At 35.5% G+C, this 17053-nt stretch overlaps 1 protein-coding gene across 7 annotated transcripts in view; it reads left to right on the plus strand.

The window, feature by feature from the left end:
- VPS13A (vacuolar protein sorting 13 homolog A) overlaps positions 1–17053 on the plus strand; it is a 267040-nt gene that overhangs the window by 188342 nt on the left and 61645 nt on the right. For all 7 annotated transcript variants that reach the window (XR_010407545.1, XM_045882283.3, XM_064578959.1 and 4 more), the window contains 7 exons: positions 789–1071; positions 3439–3834; positions 4085–4189; positions 4313–4459; positions 8982–9110; positions 9514–9647; positions 16323–16452. Coding sequence is in view for 6 of the 7 variants with exons in the window: in XM_045882283.3 (XP_045738239.1) it covers positions 789–1071; positions 3439–3834; positions 4085–4189; positions 4313–4459; positions 8982–9110; positions 9514–9647; positions 16323–16452 (1324 nt within the window). In the remaining variant the exon portion in view is untranslated. The remainder of the gene's footprint in view (positions 1–788; positions 1072–3438; positions 3835–4084; positions 4190–4312; positions 4460–8981; positions 9111–9513; positions 9648–16322; positions 16453–17053) is intronic.

A 17053-nucleotide genomic window follows, 5' to 3' on the forward strand; every position in this document is an offset into this window, starting at 1 on the left:
ATATTTAAAATTTTAGGACTAGGGCTTAGGACAAAATCTGGGCTGGAGATAATATGGACAGTTGTTCATTTGTAAGGGATAGTGTCACAATCATAGATGATTGGTTTTACAAGTATAAAAATATTTAAGTGTTTATATTTGGACAGGTTAGGTTGAAAAATGATTAAACCTAAAATATAATTGAAATATCAACAGAGAGTGTGATATTTAAATAATAAGAATTAATCATACATGATTTTATCACTATCTTGCAACCACCTCTGCAACTGTGCCCAATGTTTCAGCAATTAAATATCTATTGAAAGCTTTTGTTTAACATGGAAAGGCTGGTGATGATTTTTTTAAATGGAAATGTGTTTTTAGTTTATGAATTCAGTCATGACATGTACTTCCTATAAGGACCACATATTCAGGAAAGCCAACATTTTTAAGTTAAATGGGCAAATCAACAGATATTTGTATATGTTTGCTTTGCATATATGATCTATAAAATTATATATTTTCTGTAGGAAACCAGTTATTATCTTGTAAACTTTCAAGATAGTAAGTTTGTAAGAAAAATATTCTCCTTTTAAGAGCCAAATAACTTGATTAGTTCCAGAAAGTTAAGGTATGACAGTATCTGTTTACCAATCTATCTTCTCTATCTCTTAAGAAGAATGTGAAATTATAAAAAATTTATTACAAGAGCAGGGAGTGATGTAATTTCATTGTTCCAAAGTAGTAATCACCTGATTAATGTTTTCTTTTAAAGCATTTTAAAGCATATTGTTTCATCCTTTACGCAGATCACCCCTTTCTCTGAAGCCAGAAGATGAGGACTATCAAGCGTGTGAAAGAATTGACTTTGAAGAAATTATAAAAAATGATGGCACTTTTCTAAAGAAGAAATGTAAATCTAAAAACACTGCTAAGAAACCATTTAACATTCATGTTGTCCCGGAAAAAGATAATTTGTCTTCTCTGTCCGTGTATTCAGAAGATGGTTGGGACTTACCATACATAATGCATTTGTGGCCACCGATCCTGCTCCGAAATCTTCTTCCTTATAAAATTGCTTATTATATAGAGGTATTATAGAATTTTTTAAATGCCTTCCTGTCTTCGATTTTGTAGCTTTGGTTATTTAAAATAACAAGCAATGAAACCATGTTTTAATGTTCTCATAAAAATGATAGTACTGGTGAATAGGTGGTCCAGATGTTTTTCACAGGGGAAAAAAAATGTTTCCATCGTTATAAAAAAAAAAGGGTTTTTTAAAAATATACTTTTTTCACTGATTTACCATAGAAATCTGGCTACTAAATGGAATATAAATTACATGCACAAAGGGAGTATGCCATTTTTTAAATCATTTATGAAAATGACATATATTTCTATGGGAAAATTTAGAAAATAGAGCTAATAAAAATTGTCTATAATTGCGTCACCTGAAAGTTTCATGTTCAGATGAAGATAGCATCTCAGGTTTAGAATACAGGCATACCTCACTTCATCACACTTCTCAGAGAAACTCTGTGTTTTACAAATTTAAGATTTGTGGCAACCCTGTATCAAGTGTTTAAGTCTGCCAGCACCGTTTTTCCAACAGTATTTGCTCAGTTCATGTTTTTGTATCATATTTTGGTAATTCTCACAATATTTCAAACATTTCATTCTTAATTGTTATGATCTGTGATCAGTGATTATGACTTGCTAAAAGCTCAGATGATGGTTAACATTATTAGCAATAAAGTATTAAGGTGTATACATTGGTTTCTAGACATAATGCTATTGCATACTTAACTAGACTACAGTGTAGTGTAAATGTGACTTTTGTATGCATTGGGAAACCAAGAAATTTATTTGACTTGCTTTATTGCGATATTTGGTTTATCGCTGTGGTCTGAGACTGAACCCTCAGTATCTCTGAGGTATGCCTGTATGTATTTTAAAAAAATCTTTTCTGTGCATTTACATCTCATTTATTATATATTTAAAAGATGGACACTAACTTTTGAAACGTGTATGAGAATTAGTCTTAATATTCAAATACTAGATGTAAATGGAAAAAACACCCTACATTATATTATTCTCATGCTAGTTTTCGAAAAAAGATTTTAATTCCCTATAAAGATGTTTTTTCTTTTAAGTACTCTTTGGTTTAACAGATTACATCTCCTTCCTTACTTTTGTTATAACAGGAATAAGTAAATGTTCCATTTGCCATGCTTATCAAATATAAGAGTAGTTCCTTATTGTAGCCTATTAATAGTTTTTATTGTCTGTTAGTAATAGGGATTTACTATGTGTTCATACTTGTCTGATAAATTGGGGGGGGCAGTTAACATATCTGTGGTTTAAGGTTATCAATTTTCCATATGGTTGGCAGATACCATAGTGGTTAACAATTTGTACTTTGCTATCAGATTTGAGATTGAATCCTAGCTCTATCATCTATTAGCTTTATGTTTTTAAGCAGTTTTTATTATCTTTTTAAATCATTTATCCTAGTCTATAAAATAGGAATAGTAATAAAACTTGCATGATTGGGATATGGGGAAAATCAAATTAGATAATACATGTAAAGGACTTCGCATAGTGCCTCCCAGGCACATGGTTGCCAATTATTTCCTCTCCCACATCACCACCAACCACTACTATTCTTAACTTGTGAAATATTAATTAACATGTCAAGCATCAATAATTTATATAATTCTTGCTTTAAGTAATTTAAAATCTTGAGATTCCCGTATTCTAACAACACGAAGGAATCAGGTTAGAGATGATGGAAAGACTGGTGATGTACTACCTATCTATGTCCCATTCTTATTGAACTTTTAATTTGATACTTTCAGAGATCACATTTTGTTGGCTAGCTTCCGTGGTATGGAGAAAGGATTGTAAGGGACAAAGAACAGTTAGGAGATTCTTAAAGTGAGAGGTCACAGTGACATGAACTAAGAAGGGTACAGTTTTGAGACATACAGAAGATGCAGTATAGACAGTGATTGAAAGTGGATGATGAGGGATTGTTAAAAAGCAAGAATGGGAATTAGTAGGGATTGCTTATTTTGGATTACTGTCATTTTTTTCATTTTGTAGTTTTCAAAACTAACATCACTAATGGATAACATTTTTTTAATGTTTTACTAATTACAGTGTTTTATAATGCTGATTAGTTCCAGCATAGTTTTGCTTGTATTATTTAATTTTATCCTCCCAGCAGTCCTTTGAAGTAGATCATTTATACCATTTTATAAATACGATAATTGAAATCTCAATTTATAGAAGTTTACACATTTGGCAGAGTTAGAACTCAAATATAAGTCTTCTATCTTGTTCTGACAGAGGTGTTTCAAAAGCCTTATGTGTATGACATTTGGAACCATTATAAATAGGATTTTTTAGCATATTATTATGACACATTTAAAATTTTACTGTATTTTTTTATTACAGGGGATTGAACATAAAGTTTATACTCTAAATGAAGGACATTCAGCCCACATTTGTACTGTGCATTTGGAAAAAGCCAGACTACATTTAAAATTACTTGACTATCTTAATCATGATTGGAAAAGTGAATATCATATAAAACCTAATCAGCAAGATATTAGTTTCATCAATTTTACCTGTGTTACAGAAATAGAAAAGACTGATTTAGATATTGCTATCCATGTGACTTATAATATTGGCCAGACAGTTGTGGCATTTCATAGTCCTTATTGGATGGTCAATAAAACCAGTCGAATGTTACAGTATAAAGCAGATGGAATTCATCGAAAGCATCCACCTAATTATAAAAAGCCAGTTCTGTTTTCTTTTCAACCAAAGCACTTTTTTAATAATAATAAGGTATGTAAGTTTTTTAAAACTTTCATTCTTCTTTAGCTACTTTTCACTCCTTTTAGTTTTTAGAGTTTTGAAGAATATTATGAAACAAGTAGAAATAACATTTAAATATTTGAGGTTAAAAAGATTAGAATTTAGTATGGGAAAATGTTTAATGCATTAATATATTTAGACAAAACAAAAAAGTTATCAATTGAGGTAGGAATTATTAAAGGTACCTAAATTGTAATGTATTTGGAATATTTTTTCCTAGGTTCAGCTTATGATAACTGATAGTGAATTATCGGATCAGTTTTCAATTGATACTGTTGGTAGTCATGGAGCTGTTAAATGTAAAGGCCTGAAAATGGACTATCAAGTGAGTTCATTCTTTGCTCATGGAGAAACTTCTATTTTAAACTGTGTGTACTGACTACTTAATTTTTTATAAGGATATTGTGATAATGTAAGTTTTTGAAATGCTAATTTTTTTTCCCTTTAGGTTGGTGTCACTATAGACCTCAGCAGTTTTAACATCACCAGAATTGTGACATTTACTCCTTTTTATATGATCGAAAACAAAAGCAAATATCATATATCAGTGGCCGAACAGGGAAATGATAAATGGCTCTCTCTTGATTTGGAGCAGGTGGGTAGATGTATTTCAAAAAAGTACCTCTTTGGATTTTCATTTTTCCTTGAAGTTACATACCTGAAACCACTATGTAAGTTTTTAATTGCCCCCCCCCCATTTTATTTGTACCAGGCTCTAGATTTTAATTTTTAAAAACCAGCCCTTGTAATTTAGGAATGCATTGCTTGATAAGGGAAGTAGATATTTAACAACTACTAACCAAGCAGTGTAAATACAGCAGTAGAAGACTAGATGAGGTATAAATGCAGTAAAGAGTAGGAAATGATTTATTCTTTCTGCAAAGCTTTTAGGAATGCCTTTGTGGAAGAAATTAGGGCAGTTATTTTAAGAAGATGGAGTGACTTAGGAATGAAATTTTGATTCTACTCCATCTTTAGCTATTAGACCTTTGGGTAAGAGCTTTCTAAAGGACTGCCTGAGGTTGATGGAATATTTTACTTTTGAAGAAATTTTATTCTAAATATGTTAAGATTATAAGAGAAGTGTTTGCTGTTTTTGTTCACTGTTCCTTCTTGCTTTTAAACCATCCTGCTGGGATTATTATTCTTGACATTCTTTAGATTTTCCTTCAGAGCTCGTTTTGGAGGCAAAAGCCATCAGTTTCTGTTTATCCGTAAAAGTTTTTGTCATCTTTCCTTTATGATAATTTCTCTTATCTGTTCTGTTTTTTCCTCAACATGTGTAGATTTTACTCCACTATTTTCTGGTTACCACTTTAGTTGAAAATTCTCCTGTGATTCTGTCATTCCTTTAGAGGTCATTTTCTTCCTAATTGCCTTCATGATCTTTGTCTTTGATGTTCTGTAGTCATACTACTATTTGTCCACATGTGGGTTCTTTTTGTATATCCTTCTTGAGACGCTGTACCCTGAGATTTGTGGATCAATCTTTCATACTTGCTGTATAATTTGCAACTGTTGTCTCCTTAATATTTTCTCTCCTTCGTCCTTCCATTTGCTTCTTCTTGGCCTTTAATCAAGACACATTCTAGACCTCCATATTCTATCTTCCATGTCTCTTAACATTTTTTTTTTGTATTTTTCCATCTATATAACTCTCTTTGCTGCATTCTGGATAAATTCTACATGTATATCTTTAGTAAATTTTCACTTTTATTCTGTCTAAATTGCTAGTTAAGCCTTTCGTGAGTTTTTTATTTGAATATATTTCTAATTTTCAGAAGTTCCACCTTTTTTGAAGTCTGCCTGTTCATTCATTAATGAATATTTGTGTGTATTCCTTAGGTGCCTTGTGATACATCTGTTAAGAGAACCACAAGTCCCTGTGCTTCTGTAGTTTATGTTTCATTGGGGTAGAGGTTGTAGAAACAATAATATCATAATCAATTAACAAAATATATATGTTTAAAGGTGAAAAGTCTAGTCAGGGAAATGCAAATAAGACAGGTATGAATATGAAGAGTTCTAGCAAGCACAGGGTGAGCTATAATTTTATATAAGGTGGTCAAAGATAGGACTCATTGAGGTCATATTTGAGCAGACTTGTAGGAGATGTAGGAGGTAGCAGTTGCCAAGAGCTCAGCTGAGCTGCCATGTGTTAGAGTAGCTGATTAGGAAAACAACTCAAAATGAAAGTAACAGTTAACCTTTAGTCACTTACTGCCATAGGATAAGCAAGAGGCTAAACTGGAGAACGCACCAAACTCTCCCCACCCCATTCCACTTTGCCTATGGAAGAACATTGGTCAGGGGTCAGGTGGTTCAGCACAGACTTGGGAGTTGTGTCACTGTCAAGGGAGCCTTGAACAAAAGGCTCTTCCAGTTTGGACCTAGGAGATGAACAATGACAAGGGGGAAGAGCTAGGAGTTAGAAAAGTACTGAACACTGAGAGAGAAAAAGCATCTTCAAGGTTCTCCCTATCTCTTTTTAAAGAGGTCTTGCAGGGAGGTTCCTCAAAGAGGCCTCTGAATGAAGGTACCTCAGGTAGGAATTCATATATGTGTAAATGCATGGCTGGAAGTGATGGTTGGGTCCTTGAGACTGCTGAACACTGACTGTGCACCTAGTCTGCTGTGAGGGGGGTGCAGCTTAGCCCTGTGAGCCTTGACGGATAAGGCCTTTGTAATTGCCTTTGGTGTGATGTGAAAAAAAAAAAAAAAACACGTAGATTTTTAGCCAGGGACTATAATCCTCAGCCATGTGGATATCTGGGGAAAAAGAGCATTAGAGACAGAAGGATCAGCCAGGATTGATGCCCTGAAGTAGAAGGACTTTTGGCATGTTTGTGGGATAGCAAAAGAAGCCAATATTACTGGAGAGGGGAAAGTAGTGGAGAACGAGGCATAACAGTGATGAAGAGTAATCATGCAGAACTTTGGGAGCCATTGCAAAGATTCTAGCTTTTGCTCTGCGTGAAGTGAAGAGCTGTTAGATGGTTTTGTTTCTTTTTTTTAAGATTTTATTTATTTGAGAGAGAGAGAGCACATGAGAGGGGGGAGGGTCAGAGGAAGAAGCAGACTCCCTGCCGAGCAGGGAGCCCGATGCGGGACTCAATCCTGGGACTCCAGGATCATGACCTGAGCTGAAGGCAGTCGCTTAACCAACTGAGCCACCCAGGCGCCCCTGTTAGATGGTTTTGAACAGTGATTAGTAGGTTCTCAATAAATATTTGTTGAATGAATATATACTTTATTTTTGCAAGTGTTCCACGTGTACGTGTGCTCATTAAGTCTAGGATTCTTTGTTTGTTGGATGTAGAACTCTCTGTGTCCAAATGCTAAGACTACCATCTCCAGCTTTGTTTTGCTTTAGATATTTTCTTTCTTTTTTTTTTTTTTTTTAAAGATTTTATTTATTTATTTGAGACAGAGAGAATGAGAGACAGAGAGCACGAGAGGGAAGCGGGTCAGAGGGAGAAGCAGACTCCCTGCTGAGCAGGGAGCCCGATGCGGGACTCGATCCCGGGACTCCAGGATCATGACCTGAGCCGAAGGCAGTCTCCCAACCAACTGAGCCACCCAGGCGCCCACTTTAGATATTTTCTAGGTGTATCTTCTTCCATACTTAGAGTAGCTCTGTGTCTCGATTTGTATGTCATTGCAGATAACATTGTTAGGCCTTAGCTTTTTAAAAACCTAACATACAGCCTCTGTCTTTGAGCAGTTTATGTTTACATTAAGTACAATTACAACTGCATAACAACTTATTTTTTTATTTTACTTTCTCTGTTTCTTTTCTTTCTTTTTTTCAATTTCAGCTTAAGATAAATTTTCTTGTGCTAGTTTAAAATTTTTACATTTCAGTTTGGCTTATAGTGGTCAACCTTGAGATGTTTAGTTGTGATTATGGCCTGTGTTGATTTGTTAAACTTGTTTAGATCTCTGTTTTCCCACTACAAAAGACAAGTATATTAGCACTTTCTCTAGTGGCAAGATTTTGAGCACATAACTCTTTAAAACAATACAGGGTTAAACCGGCTACCAGGGAGTAGCAGGCTTGGGAATATCCAGAAAGCACATCATTTTTAGTCTTCTCAGTTCCTCATGGGAAGTATGATACTTCAGTTAGTATTGCTGCTCCGTTGACTCTCCCACATAAGTTCCGTCTAGGTTGCAGGAAGCCCTGAGTGGGAGCCTTCTAAGCCTCTTACAGCCTTAACCGTGTCTCATGTCTAGTTCCATTAGTTACTTCTTAAAGTTGAATAAGGCTGGCTTTAACAAGCTAGGGCATTTGACTTTAACATCCAGGTTCCTCCTCCATTGCTCCAGGTCATGTCATGATGGGTATCACACATGAACAGTTGCACTGAAGTATGTGAAGTCATCGGTCTGGTTTGGGCCTATCACAGTAAGACAGGGTGTACAGAATAGTTTACAGACCACACTGCTCCTCCTTTTCTCTTAGCTCTTCTCTTTGTTTCTGCTCCTTTTGTCTGGACTTCTAGAACTCTCTTAGTGCGTTGACTGTCTCATGTTTTACTAGTTTGGATTCCAGATCACTGACATCGGTGTTGTTCCCTAAGGTTCTGAGCCTATTTCCTACTCTGAGCTTTAGATAATTCCTTTACTTTTTTTTTTTTTTTTTTCTCCTTTATTGGACTTCTAGGACTCTGGATTCATGCATGACCTGGTTCAACATTTGCCTGTACTTTGGGTATTGTTTAGTTACCAAATGATACCCACAACCTGATTATGATTTTTAGAAACTGAACGTACCCTTGTTTTAAACTGATGACTTGCTTCTTGGCTCAGCTTTTAAATGCTGATTTTTCAGCCCTCCTCTAGATGTCTGGACCACATTGAAATCTCTTCGCCAGCACTCTGCTTACCACAGCTCCTCAACTTCCCATCCGGCACTGCCTGTACTCGCAGTGCCCACAGGTGGTGACCCAGCTCTAAGTTGGCAGTTCATAGCTGTCTAGCCAAGCAACCCAATAACTAGAGCAGTGTTGGAAGACCTTTATTTTAAGTCTATCCTGATGGGTTTATTAAAATGATAAAATTTTGATGATGAAAATTTTTTGTAAAAAAATAAATGTATGTAATATATGTTTTAGTGTATCCCCTTTTGGCCCGAGGATGCTTCTAATGCACTTCTTATTCAAGTTGAAAGAAATCAAGGCCCTCCCAAAAAGATACATTTTAACAAGCAAGCAAATTGTATTTTATTGCGTCTGGATAATGAGGTGGGTGATTTGTGTGTGTGTGTGTGTGTGTATGATTAGAGAAGCTATTATATACTTCCTCATAATTTTATTTGTATCTTTGATTTTTTTCCCTTTTCCCAAAACGGAACAAACATTTCTTTTTGTAAAGGGAAAAAGTACTAAAAAGAAACGGACATAAAATAATTTAATTGTTAAACAGAATGTTAGAGTGCCTAGAATACTAGAACATCTGGAATTGGACCCATCTGTATACACTAATTGAAATTCATGGTTTCCCAGATATGCAGTAGACAATCCTGACTTGCTTTCTTAATCATCAAAAAATGTATTAAATTATGAATAGTCCTATTAAATGTTATTAGTTAATATTCTTTGGAAAATGATCATGTAAGAGAATATTTTTCTTTTTTTTTTTTCCTAGCTTGGAGGTATTATAGCAGAAGTTAATTTGGCTGAGCATTCTACAGTCATTACATTTTCAGATTATCATGATGGAGCAGCTCCATTCCTATTAATAAATCACACCAAGAGTGATATTGTTCAGTATAATCAAAGGTAAGAAGATTATCACACATACAGTATCCCCCTGATTCTAGCAGAGTCTAGGTGATGGGATATTGACTTTATGATGACTTCTTAAGAATATAAAACTGATGGGGTACCTGGGTGGCTCAGTTGGTTAAGTGTCTGACTTAGACTCAGATCGTGATCTCAGGATCCTGGGATCCAGCCCCATGTCTGGCTCTGTACTCCGCAGGGAGCATCCATCTCCCTCTGCTCCTCCCTGCTGCTTGTGCTAACTCACACACACAGGCAAGTGTGCTCTCTCTCTCTCAAATAAATAAAACCTTTTATATATATGTATATATATATATATATATATATATATATAACACTGATAATGACACTAAAGCTATGTAAAACAATGTCCTCATTTTTTAAAAAAGGTGTATACTGAAGTATGGAGGGGTAAAACTGACCTTAATATATGTAGTTTACTTTTTAAAAATTGTGATGTAATTGACATAACCTTATGTTTCAGGAATGCAACATATTGATTTGATATTTGTATATATTGCACATTGATCACCACAGTTAAGTCTGATTAACATCCATCACCACACATAGTTACAAATATTTTTTCTTGCGATGAGAATTAAAATTTACTCTGTTCTCAGCTTTCAAATATACAATACAGTATTATTAACTATAGCCACCATGGTGTACATTACATCCCCATGATTATTTTATAACTGGAAGTTTGTACCTTTTGACCCCTTCACCTACTTCACACCCTATCCCCACCTCCCACCTCTAACAACCACTCTTTTTTTTTTTTTTTAATCTATGTGTTTGGATTTTTTTTTTTTTTTAAGATTTTATTTATTTATTTGACAGACAGTGAGAGAGGGAACACAGGCAGAGGGGGAGAGGGAGAAGCAGGCTCCCCGCTGAGCAGAGAGCCCGATGCAGGGCTCGATCCCAGGACCCTGGGATCATGACCTGAGCTGAAGGCAGACGCTTAACGACTGAGCCACCCAGGCGCCTCTGTTGTTTTCTTTTTATGTTTTTGGCTTTTTAGATCCCTCTTACAAATATATACAGGTCATACAGTGTTTGTCTTTCTCTGACTTACTTCACTTAGCATAATGCCCTTGAGGTCCATCCATGTTGTCACAAATGGCAAGATTTTGTTCTTCTTTATGGATGAATAATAACCTGTTGTATATATACACCATATTTTCTTTATCCCTTCATCCATCGATGGATGCTTACGTTGTTTTCATGTCTTGGCTCTTGTAAATATGGCTGAAGTGATGTGGGGGTGCAGATTTCTTTTTGAGTTAGTGTTTTTATTTCCTTTGGATAAATATCCAGAGGTGGAATTGTTTGATCAAATGGCAGTTATATTTTCAATTTTTTGAGGAACCTCTGTTTTCTCTATTTTCCACAGTGGCTGCACCAGTTTATATCCCCACCAGCAGTCATTCTCATTAACACTTCTTGTCTTTTCTTGATAATAGCCATTCCAGTAGGTCTGAGGTGATATCTCATTGTGATTTTGATTTGCATCTCCCTGATGATTATGGCATTCATTACTTTGAAATGCTTCAAAAAAAAAATGGAAGAACTGAAGCAAGTATGGCAAAAGCTTGATCATTGTAGAATCTGGTGAAGAAATGTCAGGGTTTATCATAAGAACTTAGTCTATTTTTTACATTTTTCATATTTTTGATGAACATAATGTAAATATTGAAACTTTAGGTTTTTTTCAAACAGTAGATACCCTCTTCTTGCTGGTGGGTGTGGGAGGAAAGGACTGCTACCTTTTTAAGCTTCCCTAAAGACTGTATCTAAATCTTGATTTTTTTTTCCAGGATTACTCTTAACATCACTTGTTTCAACTTGCTATGATATCATATCCTCCTAGTACCATGACCATTTATGTAACTTTCTGTTCCTCTTCTTATTTGGTCCCAGCCTCTCTTGAATTTATTTTGTCTGCTCTTTTTGTTTTCATCTGTTGCTTGTCAGTGAGCCTATATTTATGAGTTCATTTATGCTTTCCTTCCACTGCTAATGTACACTTCTAGCCACTGGTTAAAATCAAATAAGTATTGAGTAAGGACCACAAGGCTGGACTAGCAAGTATCTAGAACTTCTGCTGCCCTATCAGTTCTCTCATTTATGGAAGATGTTGAGAAACAGGAAAGCCTGTGTTCTATGATTATCCCTATTATAAAAATAATGGATTGATCATAACCGATGAAAATAAATAATTTCTGGGCGCCTGGGTGGCTCAGTTGGTTAAGCGACTGCCTTCGGCTCAGGTCATGATCCTGGAGTCCCGGGATCGAGTTCCACATCGGGCTCCCTGCTCAGCTGGGGGTCTGCTTCTCCCTCTGACCCTCTTCCCTCTCGTGCTCTCTGTCTCTCATTCTCTCTCTCAAATAAATAAATAAAAATAAAATCTTTAAAAAAATAAAAAGAAAATTTCTTATTTGCCCTTCAATCCATGTACCCCCAAGTAGCCTTTCTCATAGTGTTAACAGAATTAAGACCTACAGAGAATGACTCGAGTAACTCTTTTTTCCATTCACTCAAGGATAGTGTATGGCTGGTAACATTTTAGATCCACACGGAGGAGCGAAGTTATTTCTTTATATACTATGAATGATGTAGGGCATCATAGTTTCTCTGACAACTGGTTGAGCCTGGCTGAAGCTGAACTAGAGACTTCTCAGTCTTGTCTGTGGCCTTGACCTTGCAGTTGTCTTCATAAGTTCAGATATTAAGTGTTTAGAAATCTTACCTATTCCACTGTTAAAATTGCGAAAGTAAGGGATATGGGAGAAGCTGGAATGTTATCCTATTTTGAAATTCTGAAACCTAAAAAAATTGCAACCTTAATGGAAATTTATAAAATTAACAAAAAATTAACCTTAATGGAAAATTATAAAATTGCAGTAACAAACACTAGATCTAGATTTAGAATTATTTGTAGTTATTAAATCAGGAACCTGAAACTGTGGTTTAAAAGAATATTGAAGGGCTCCTGGGTGGTGCAGTCGGTTATGCATCTGACTCTTGGTTTCAACTCTGGTCGTGATCTCAGGGTCGTGAGTCCGGCTCCCTGCTCAGTGCAGAATCTGCTTGGGATTCTCTCTCTCCTTCTTCCTTTGCCCCTCCCCCACACCCGTTGTCAAATAAACAAACAAATTCATTCATTCATTAATTCCAGAGTCCTGTGTGCCAGTGATCCCCCAATCACTTACTCCAACATGAACCACTTCTCTTGAGCTTCAGGCTGCTACCTCCTCCTCATTATCACATAATTAGTAGTTGTAATATTCTGATAATTAATAATATCACATACTTAATAAATCACAAACTATTTCTTTTTAAATCTCCTCTTGTCTAGTCTTTCCTGTAATTATTGTAGTTCAAACTCCCAAATTTCTTGTTTGAGTAGATTTTTTTATCTGTATCTCTATAGCCTTGTCTCTACTAAATCCCCCATTTGCCACCAGAGGTAGGTTTCCAAAAACACTAAATATAGTCCTGTCTCTCTCTTGTTTAAAGTTTTTTAGTGACTCTCCATTTCTTTTAAAATAAAATGTTTCTAGGCTACTTTTCTCAACATTTTTCTTTCCCCATACTTAAGACAAGCTCAAGTCTTTGTTTCCTGAATGCTCTCTGTCCTTCCATGTGTTTTCACCTTTTGGTGCTCCTTTCTGCCAGAAAAGCTCCCAATGCCTGTGATCCCTTCCCTCACTACCTTAATCTATGCACCAGTTTTCAGTTGTACCTTTTTTGCGGATGTAGATTAAAGCATTTGTCACATTGCATTGTCATTGGCTTGTGAGTTTAAGACTGTACACATGTATAGTTAACATTCTGAGGACTGTGATTTTATTTTCTTTGAATTCCCGCTGCCTAAGATAAATTGAGATGAATTTTCTTTGTAAGAAATATTCTGCAGTGAGTTAAACAAGATTACAATTTCTATGAATTAAAAGCATTTCTAGATATTTTTAAACCAACTTCTCGTTTATTACATCTGATATTTTTTTCATGGAATAAACAATAACCATAGGGCTATTTTCTCCTCTGATTTTCCTTTCTTGGCTTTGTTGTTGTTGTTCATATGGTGGTTGTTTCCTGCAGATAAAAATTATAGCTGTCACTTTTCTTAATTCCATAGAAAAATTGTGAAAAGAAAACCATAATTCTGAAATCCCAGCACTGTCGACATTTTTTTTTTAACACTGTCAACATTTTGTTGCATTTCTTATCACACTGTTTTACTGTTGCTATCCATCTATCTATATTTCTGAATATCTATATTTCTGTTTTTAATAGCTATTGTGAGCATGTAAATTTGCTTTAAAACAGTTTTTAATAAATGCTTGATATCCCATCATTTAGATGCATTATAAATATTCTGGAATTTTGGAAATATTTTGGAATTTGAATTTTAGGTATTGTCTAATTGTGTGATGTTAGAATCTGTCTCTTTTAATAAAGACCTCTAACCCATTTGTAGTCCTTCTAATAACTAAAGATTCCTTGCCTTTTTTTGGTAATACAGATTATTTTCTTCTAATGATGATTTGGAAAATACACATTCTGTTTTTGTTGTAGATAATTACTTTTTTGTTTTTGAGGATTTCGATGCATTTTAAATTTTGAGTGAAACAGAATCTACTAATTGACCCAAGGGGGAGAAAATGGAATACTTGCACATTTTCAGCTTCTCTTTCCGAATTCCCAGTTTCTTATGAATATAATTTGGAAGTTTTGACTCAAATTATATAAAATGGTTAGTTTTTCAAAAATGTGTTTATTCAAGGCTTTTTTTTTTTTTTAAAGATTTTATTTATTTATTTGAGAGAGAGAGCACATGGGGGGGGGTCAGAGGGAGAAGCAGACTCCCTGCTGAGCAGGGAGCCTGATGCAGGACTCTTGTCCAGGGACTCCAGGATCATGACCTGAGCCGAAGGCAGTCGCTTAACCAACTGAGCCACCCAGGTGCCTGCTTTTTTGGCTTTTGACAAGTTGATTTGACTAGTTGCTTAATATTTTTATATCCCAATTTTTTTTAAGTTTTATTTATTTAAATTATTTTATTTTTTTTTAGATTTTATTTATTTGAGAGAGAGAGACAGAGATAGTGAGAGAGCACAAGTGGGGAGGAGAGGGAGAAGCAGGCTCCCCACAGAGCAGGGATCCTGATGCGGGCTCGATCCCAGGACCTTGGGACCATGACCTGAGCCGAAGGCAGACGCTTAACCGACTGAGCCACCCAGGCGCCCAAGTTTTATTTATTTAAGTAATGGCTACATCTAATATAAGGTTCGAACTCAGGACTCCAAGGTCAAGAGCCAGACCATCTTTCAACTGAGCCAGCCAGGTGACGCTATATCCCAGTTCTTAAAATTTTATTTTAAGTCCTCTCTGGCTTGGTTGGAAAAAGACTTTGAGTTACTTTTTCAGTAGGAGTTTGTGGGTAATATGTTATTGCTTGTTTGAGAATGTCTTACTCTTGCAAATTAATGACAATTTGACATAAAATTTTAAGTCCTAACTTCTTTTCTCAAAATTGTGTAGACATTGCTCCATTGTTTTCTGGCATTCAGTATTATAGAAAAATGTGAGACCAGTCTTATTTTTCTTTGTGGGTAAACTGTGATTTTCCTAGATGTTTATGGGCAGATTTCTGTATGTTTTCTTAAAACTTAAACTTTTTACAAAGATGTCTAGGATGATATTCCATTTTCATTAATTTTTGTGTCTTGTCCTGCCATTGAGTTTCCAGAGTCAGCTGCTGCTTCAGCTCAGAAAAGTTACATTCTATTATTTCTTTGGTTTGTATCTTCTCCAATTTTTTGCTTTTCTGGAAATTATTTTGTGAGTTGATTGAATTTCTTAGATTTATATGCCATGTCTTTTTTTTAAGATTTTATTTATTTATTTGACAGAGACATAGCGAGAGAGGGAACACAAGCAGAGGGAGGGGCAGAGGGAGAAGCAGGCTTCCTGCCGAGCAGGGAGCCTGATGCGAGGCTCGATCCCAGGACCCTGGGATCATGACCTGAGCCGAAGGCAGTCGCTTAACCAACTGAGCCATCCAGGCGCCCCATAGGCCATGTCTTAAGATTTAAAAAAATAATAATTTAGCTGTCTTGTTTTTGCCAGAATAAGACCAATACTTAGAAAAGAGTTCCCAATTAAATTCTCTCAAATTTAGTATAGATAATAGTTGGAATGGTTTTCTTCCACAATTCATTTGCATTAAAACAAAAGTTCAAAGAAGTTTCAAAAATGGGGACACCTGGGTGGCTCAGTCAGCTAAGCGTCTGCTCAGGGCATGATCCCGGGGTTCTGGGATCGAGCCCTGCATCAGGTTCCCTGCTCAGTGGGGAGCTTGCTTCTCCCTCTGCCTCTGCTCCCCTGCTTGTGCTCGCTCTCAAATAAATAAAATCTTTAAGAAAAAAGTTTCAAAAACATGAAACTCTTTATTTTCTAAGTGGGACAAATGTTTCCCTTGAAATATTCTCATTTTCTTAGAAAACCTCTTTTTAATTGTATAAGGAAAAAAAATTTCAGTCTAGTCTTAATAAGAACTATCACAAATCTCAATGAGTGGACTCCAAATTAAGTGTTATTTTAGATTCTTTATACATTCATATGTTTGCACTTAATGCATATTTTTACTATTTATGATAGTTCTCTCAGTGAAATAGAAGATTCCCTCCCTCCTGGAAAAGCAGTATTTTATACATGGGCTGATCCAGTGGGCTCTAGAAAGCTGAAGTGGAGATGTGGAAAAAGCCATGGTGAAGTAACACAAAAGGATGTACGTATGGGGTTGAGTATTACTGTTCTAAACATCTTTTTTTTTTTTTAAAGATATTCTCTTCCGGCTTTGCTATTTATAAGGCCTGCTTTGTGTCTGTACTTTTAAACAACTGCCAAAGATTTTTTCTTTTTTTAAGTTTCAGGAGTAGAATTGAGTGATTCATCACTTACATGTAACACCCAGGGTTCATTACCAGTGCCCTCCTTAATCCCCATCACCCATCTAACCCATCCCCCTCCAGCAGCCCTCAGTTTGTTCTCTAAAGTCTGTTTTATGGTTTGCCTCTTTTTTCCCCCTTCATTTGTTTTGTTTCTTTAATTCCACATATGAATGAAATCACATGGTATTTGTCTTTCTCTGACTTACTTCGCTAAGCATAATATAGTCTCTAAGCAGCAGAAAGAGAAATCAAGGAATTGGTTCGCATTTATAATTGCATCAAACACCGTAAGATACATAGGAATAAACCTAACCAGAGAGGTAAAAGATCTGTATATCTTATCAAAAAAAGTGAAGATGACACAAAGAAATAGTAAAACATTCCATGCTCATGGATTAGAACCAAATACTGTTTTTAAAAAAAAAATGCCGAAGATTT

Source organism: Mirounga angustirostris, unplaced genomic scaffold, assembly GCF_029215605.1.
Source record: "Mirounga angustirostris isolate CCGP_5_RB_7025 unplaced genomic scaffold, mMirAng1.0.hap1 SCAF_15, whole genome shotgun sequence".
Classification (NCBI taxonomy): Eukaryota; Metazoa; Chordata; class Mammalia; order Carnivora; family Phocidae; genus Mirounga; species Mirounga angustirostris.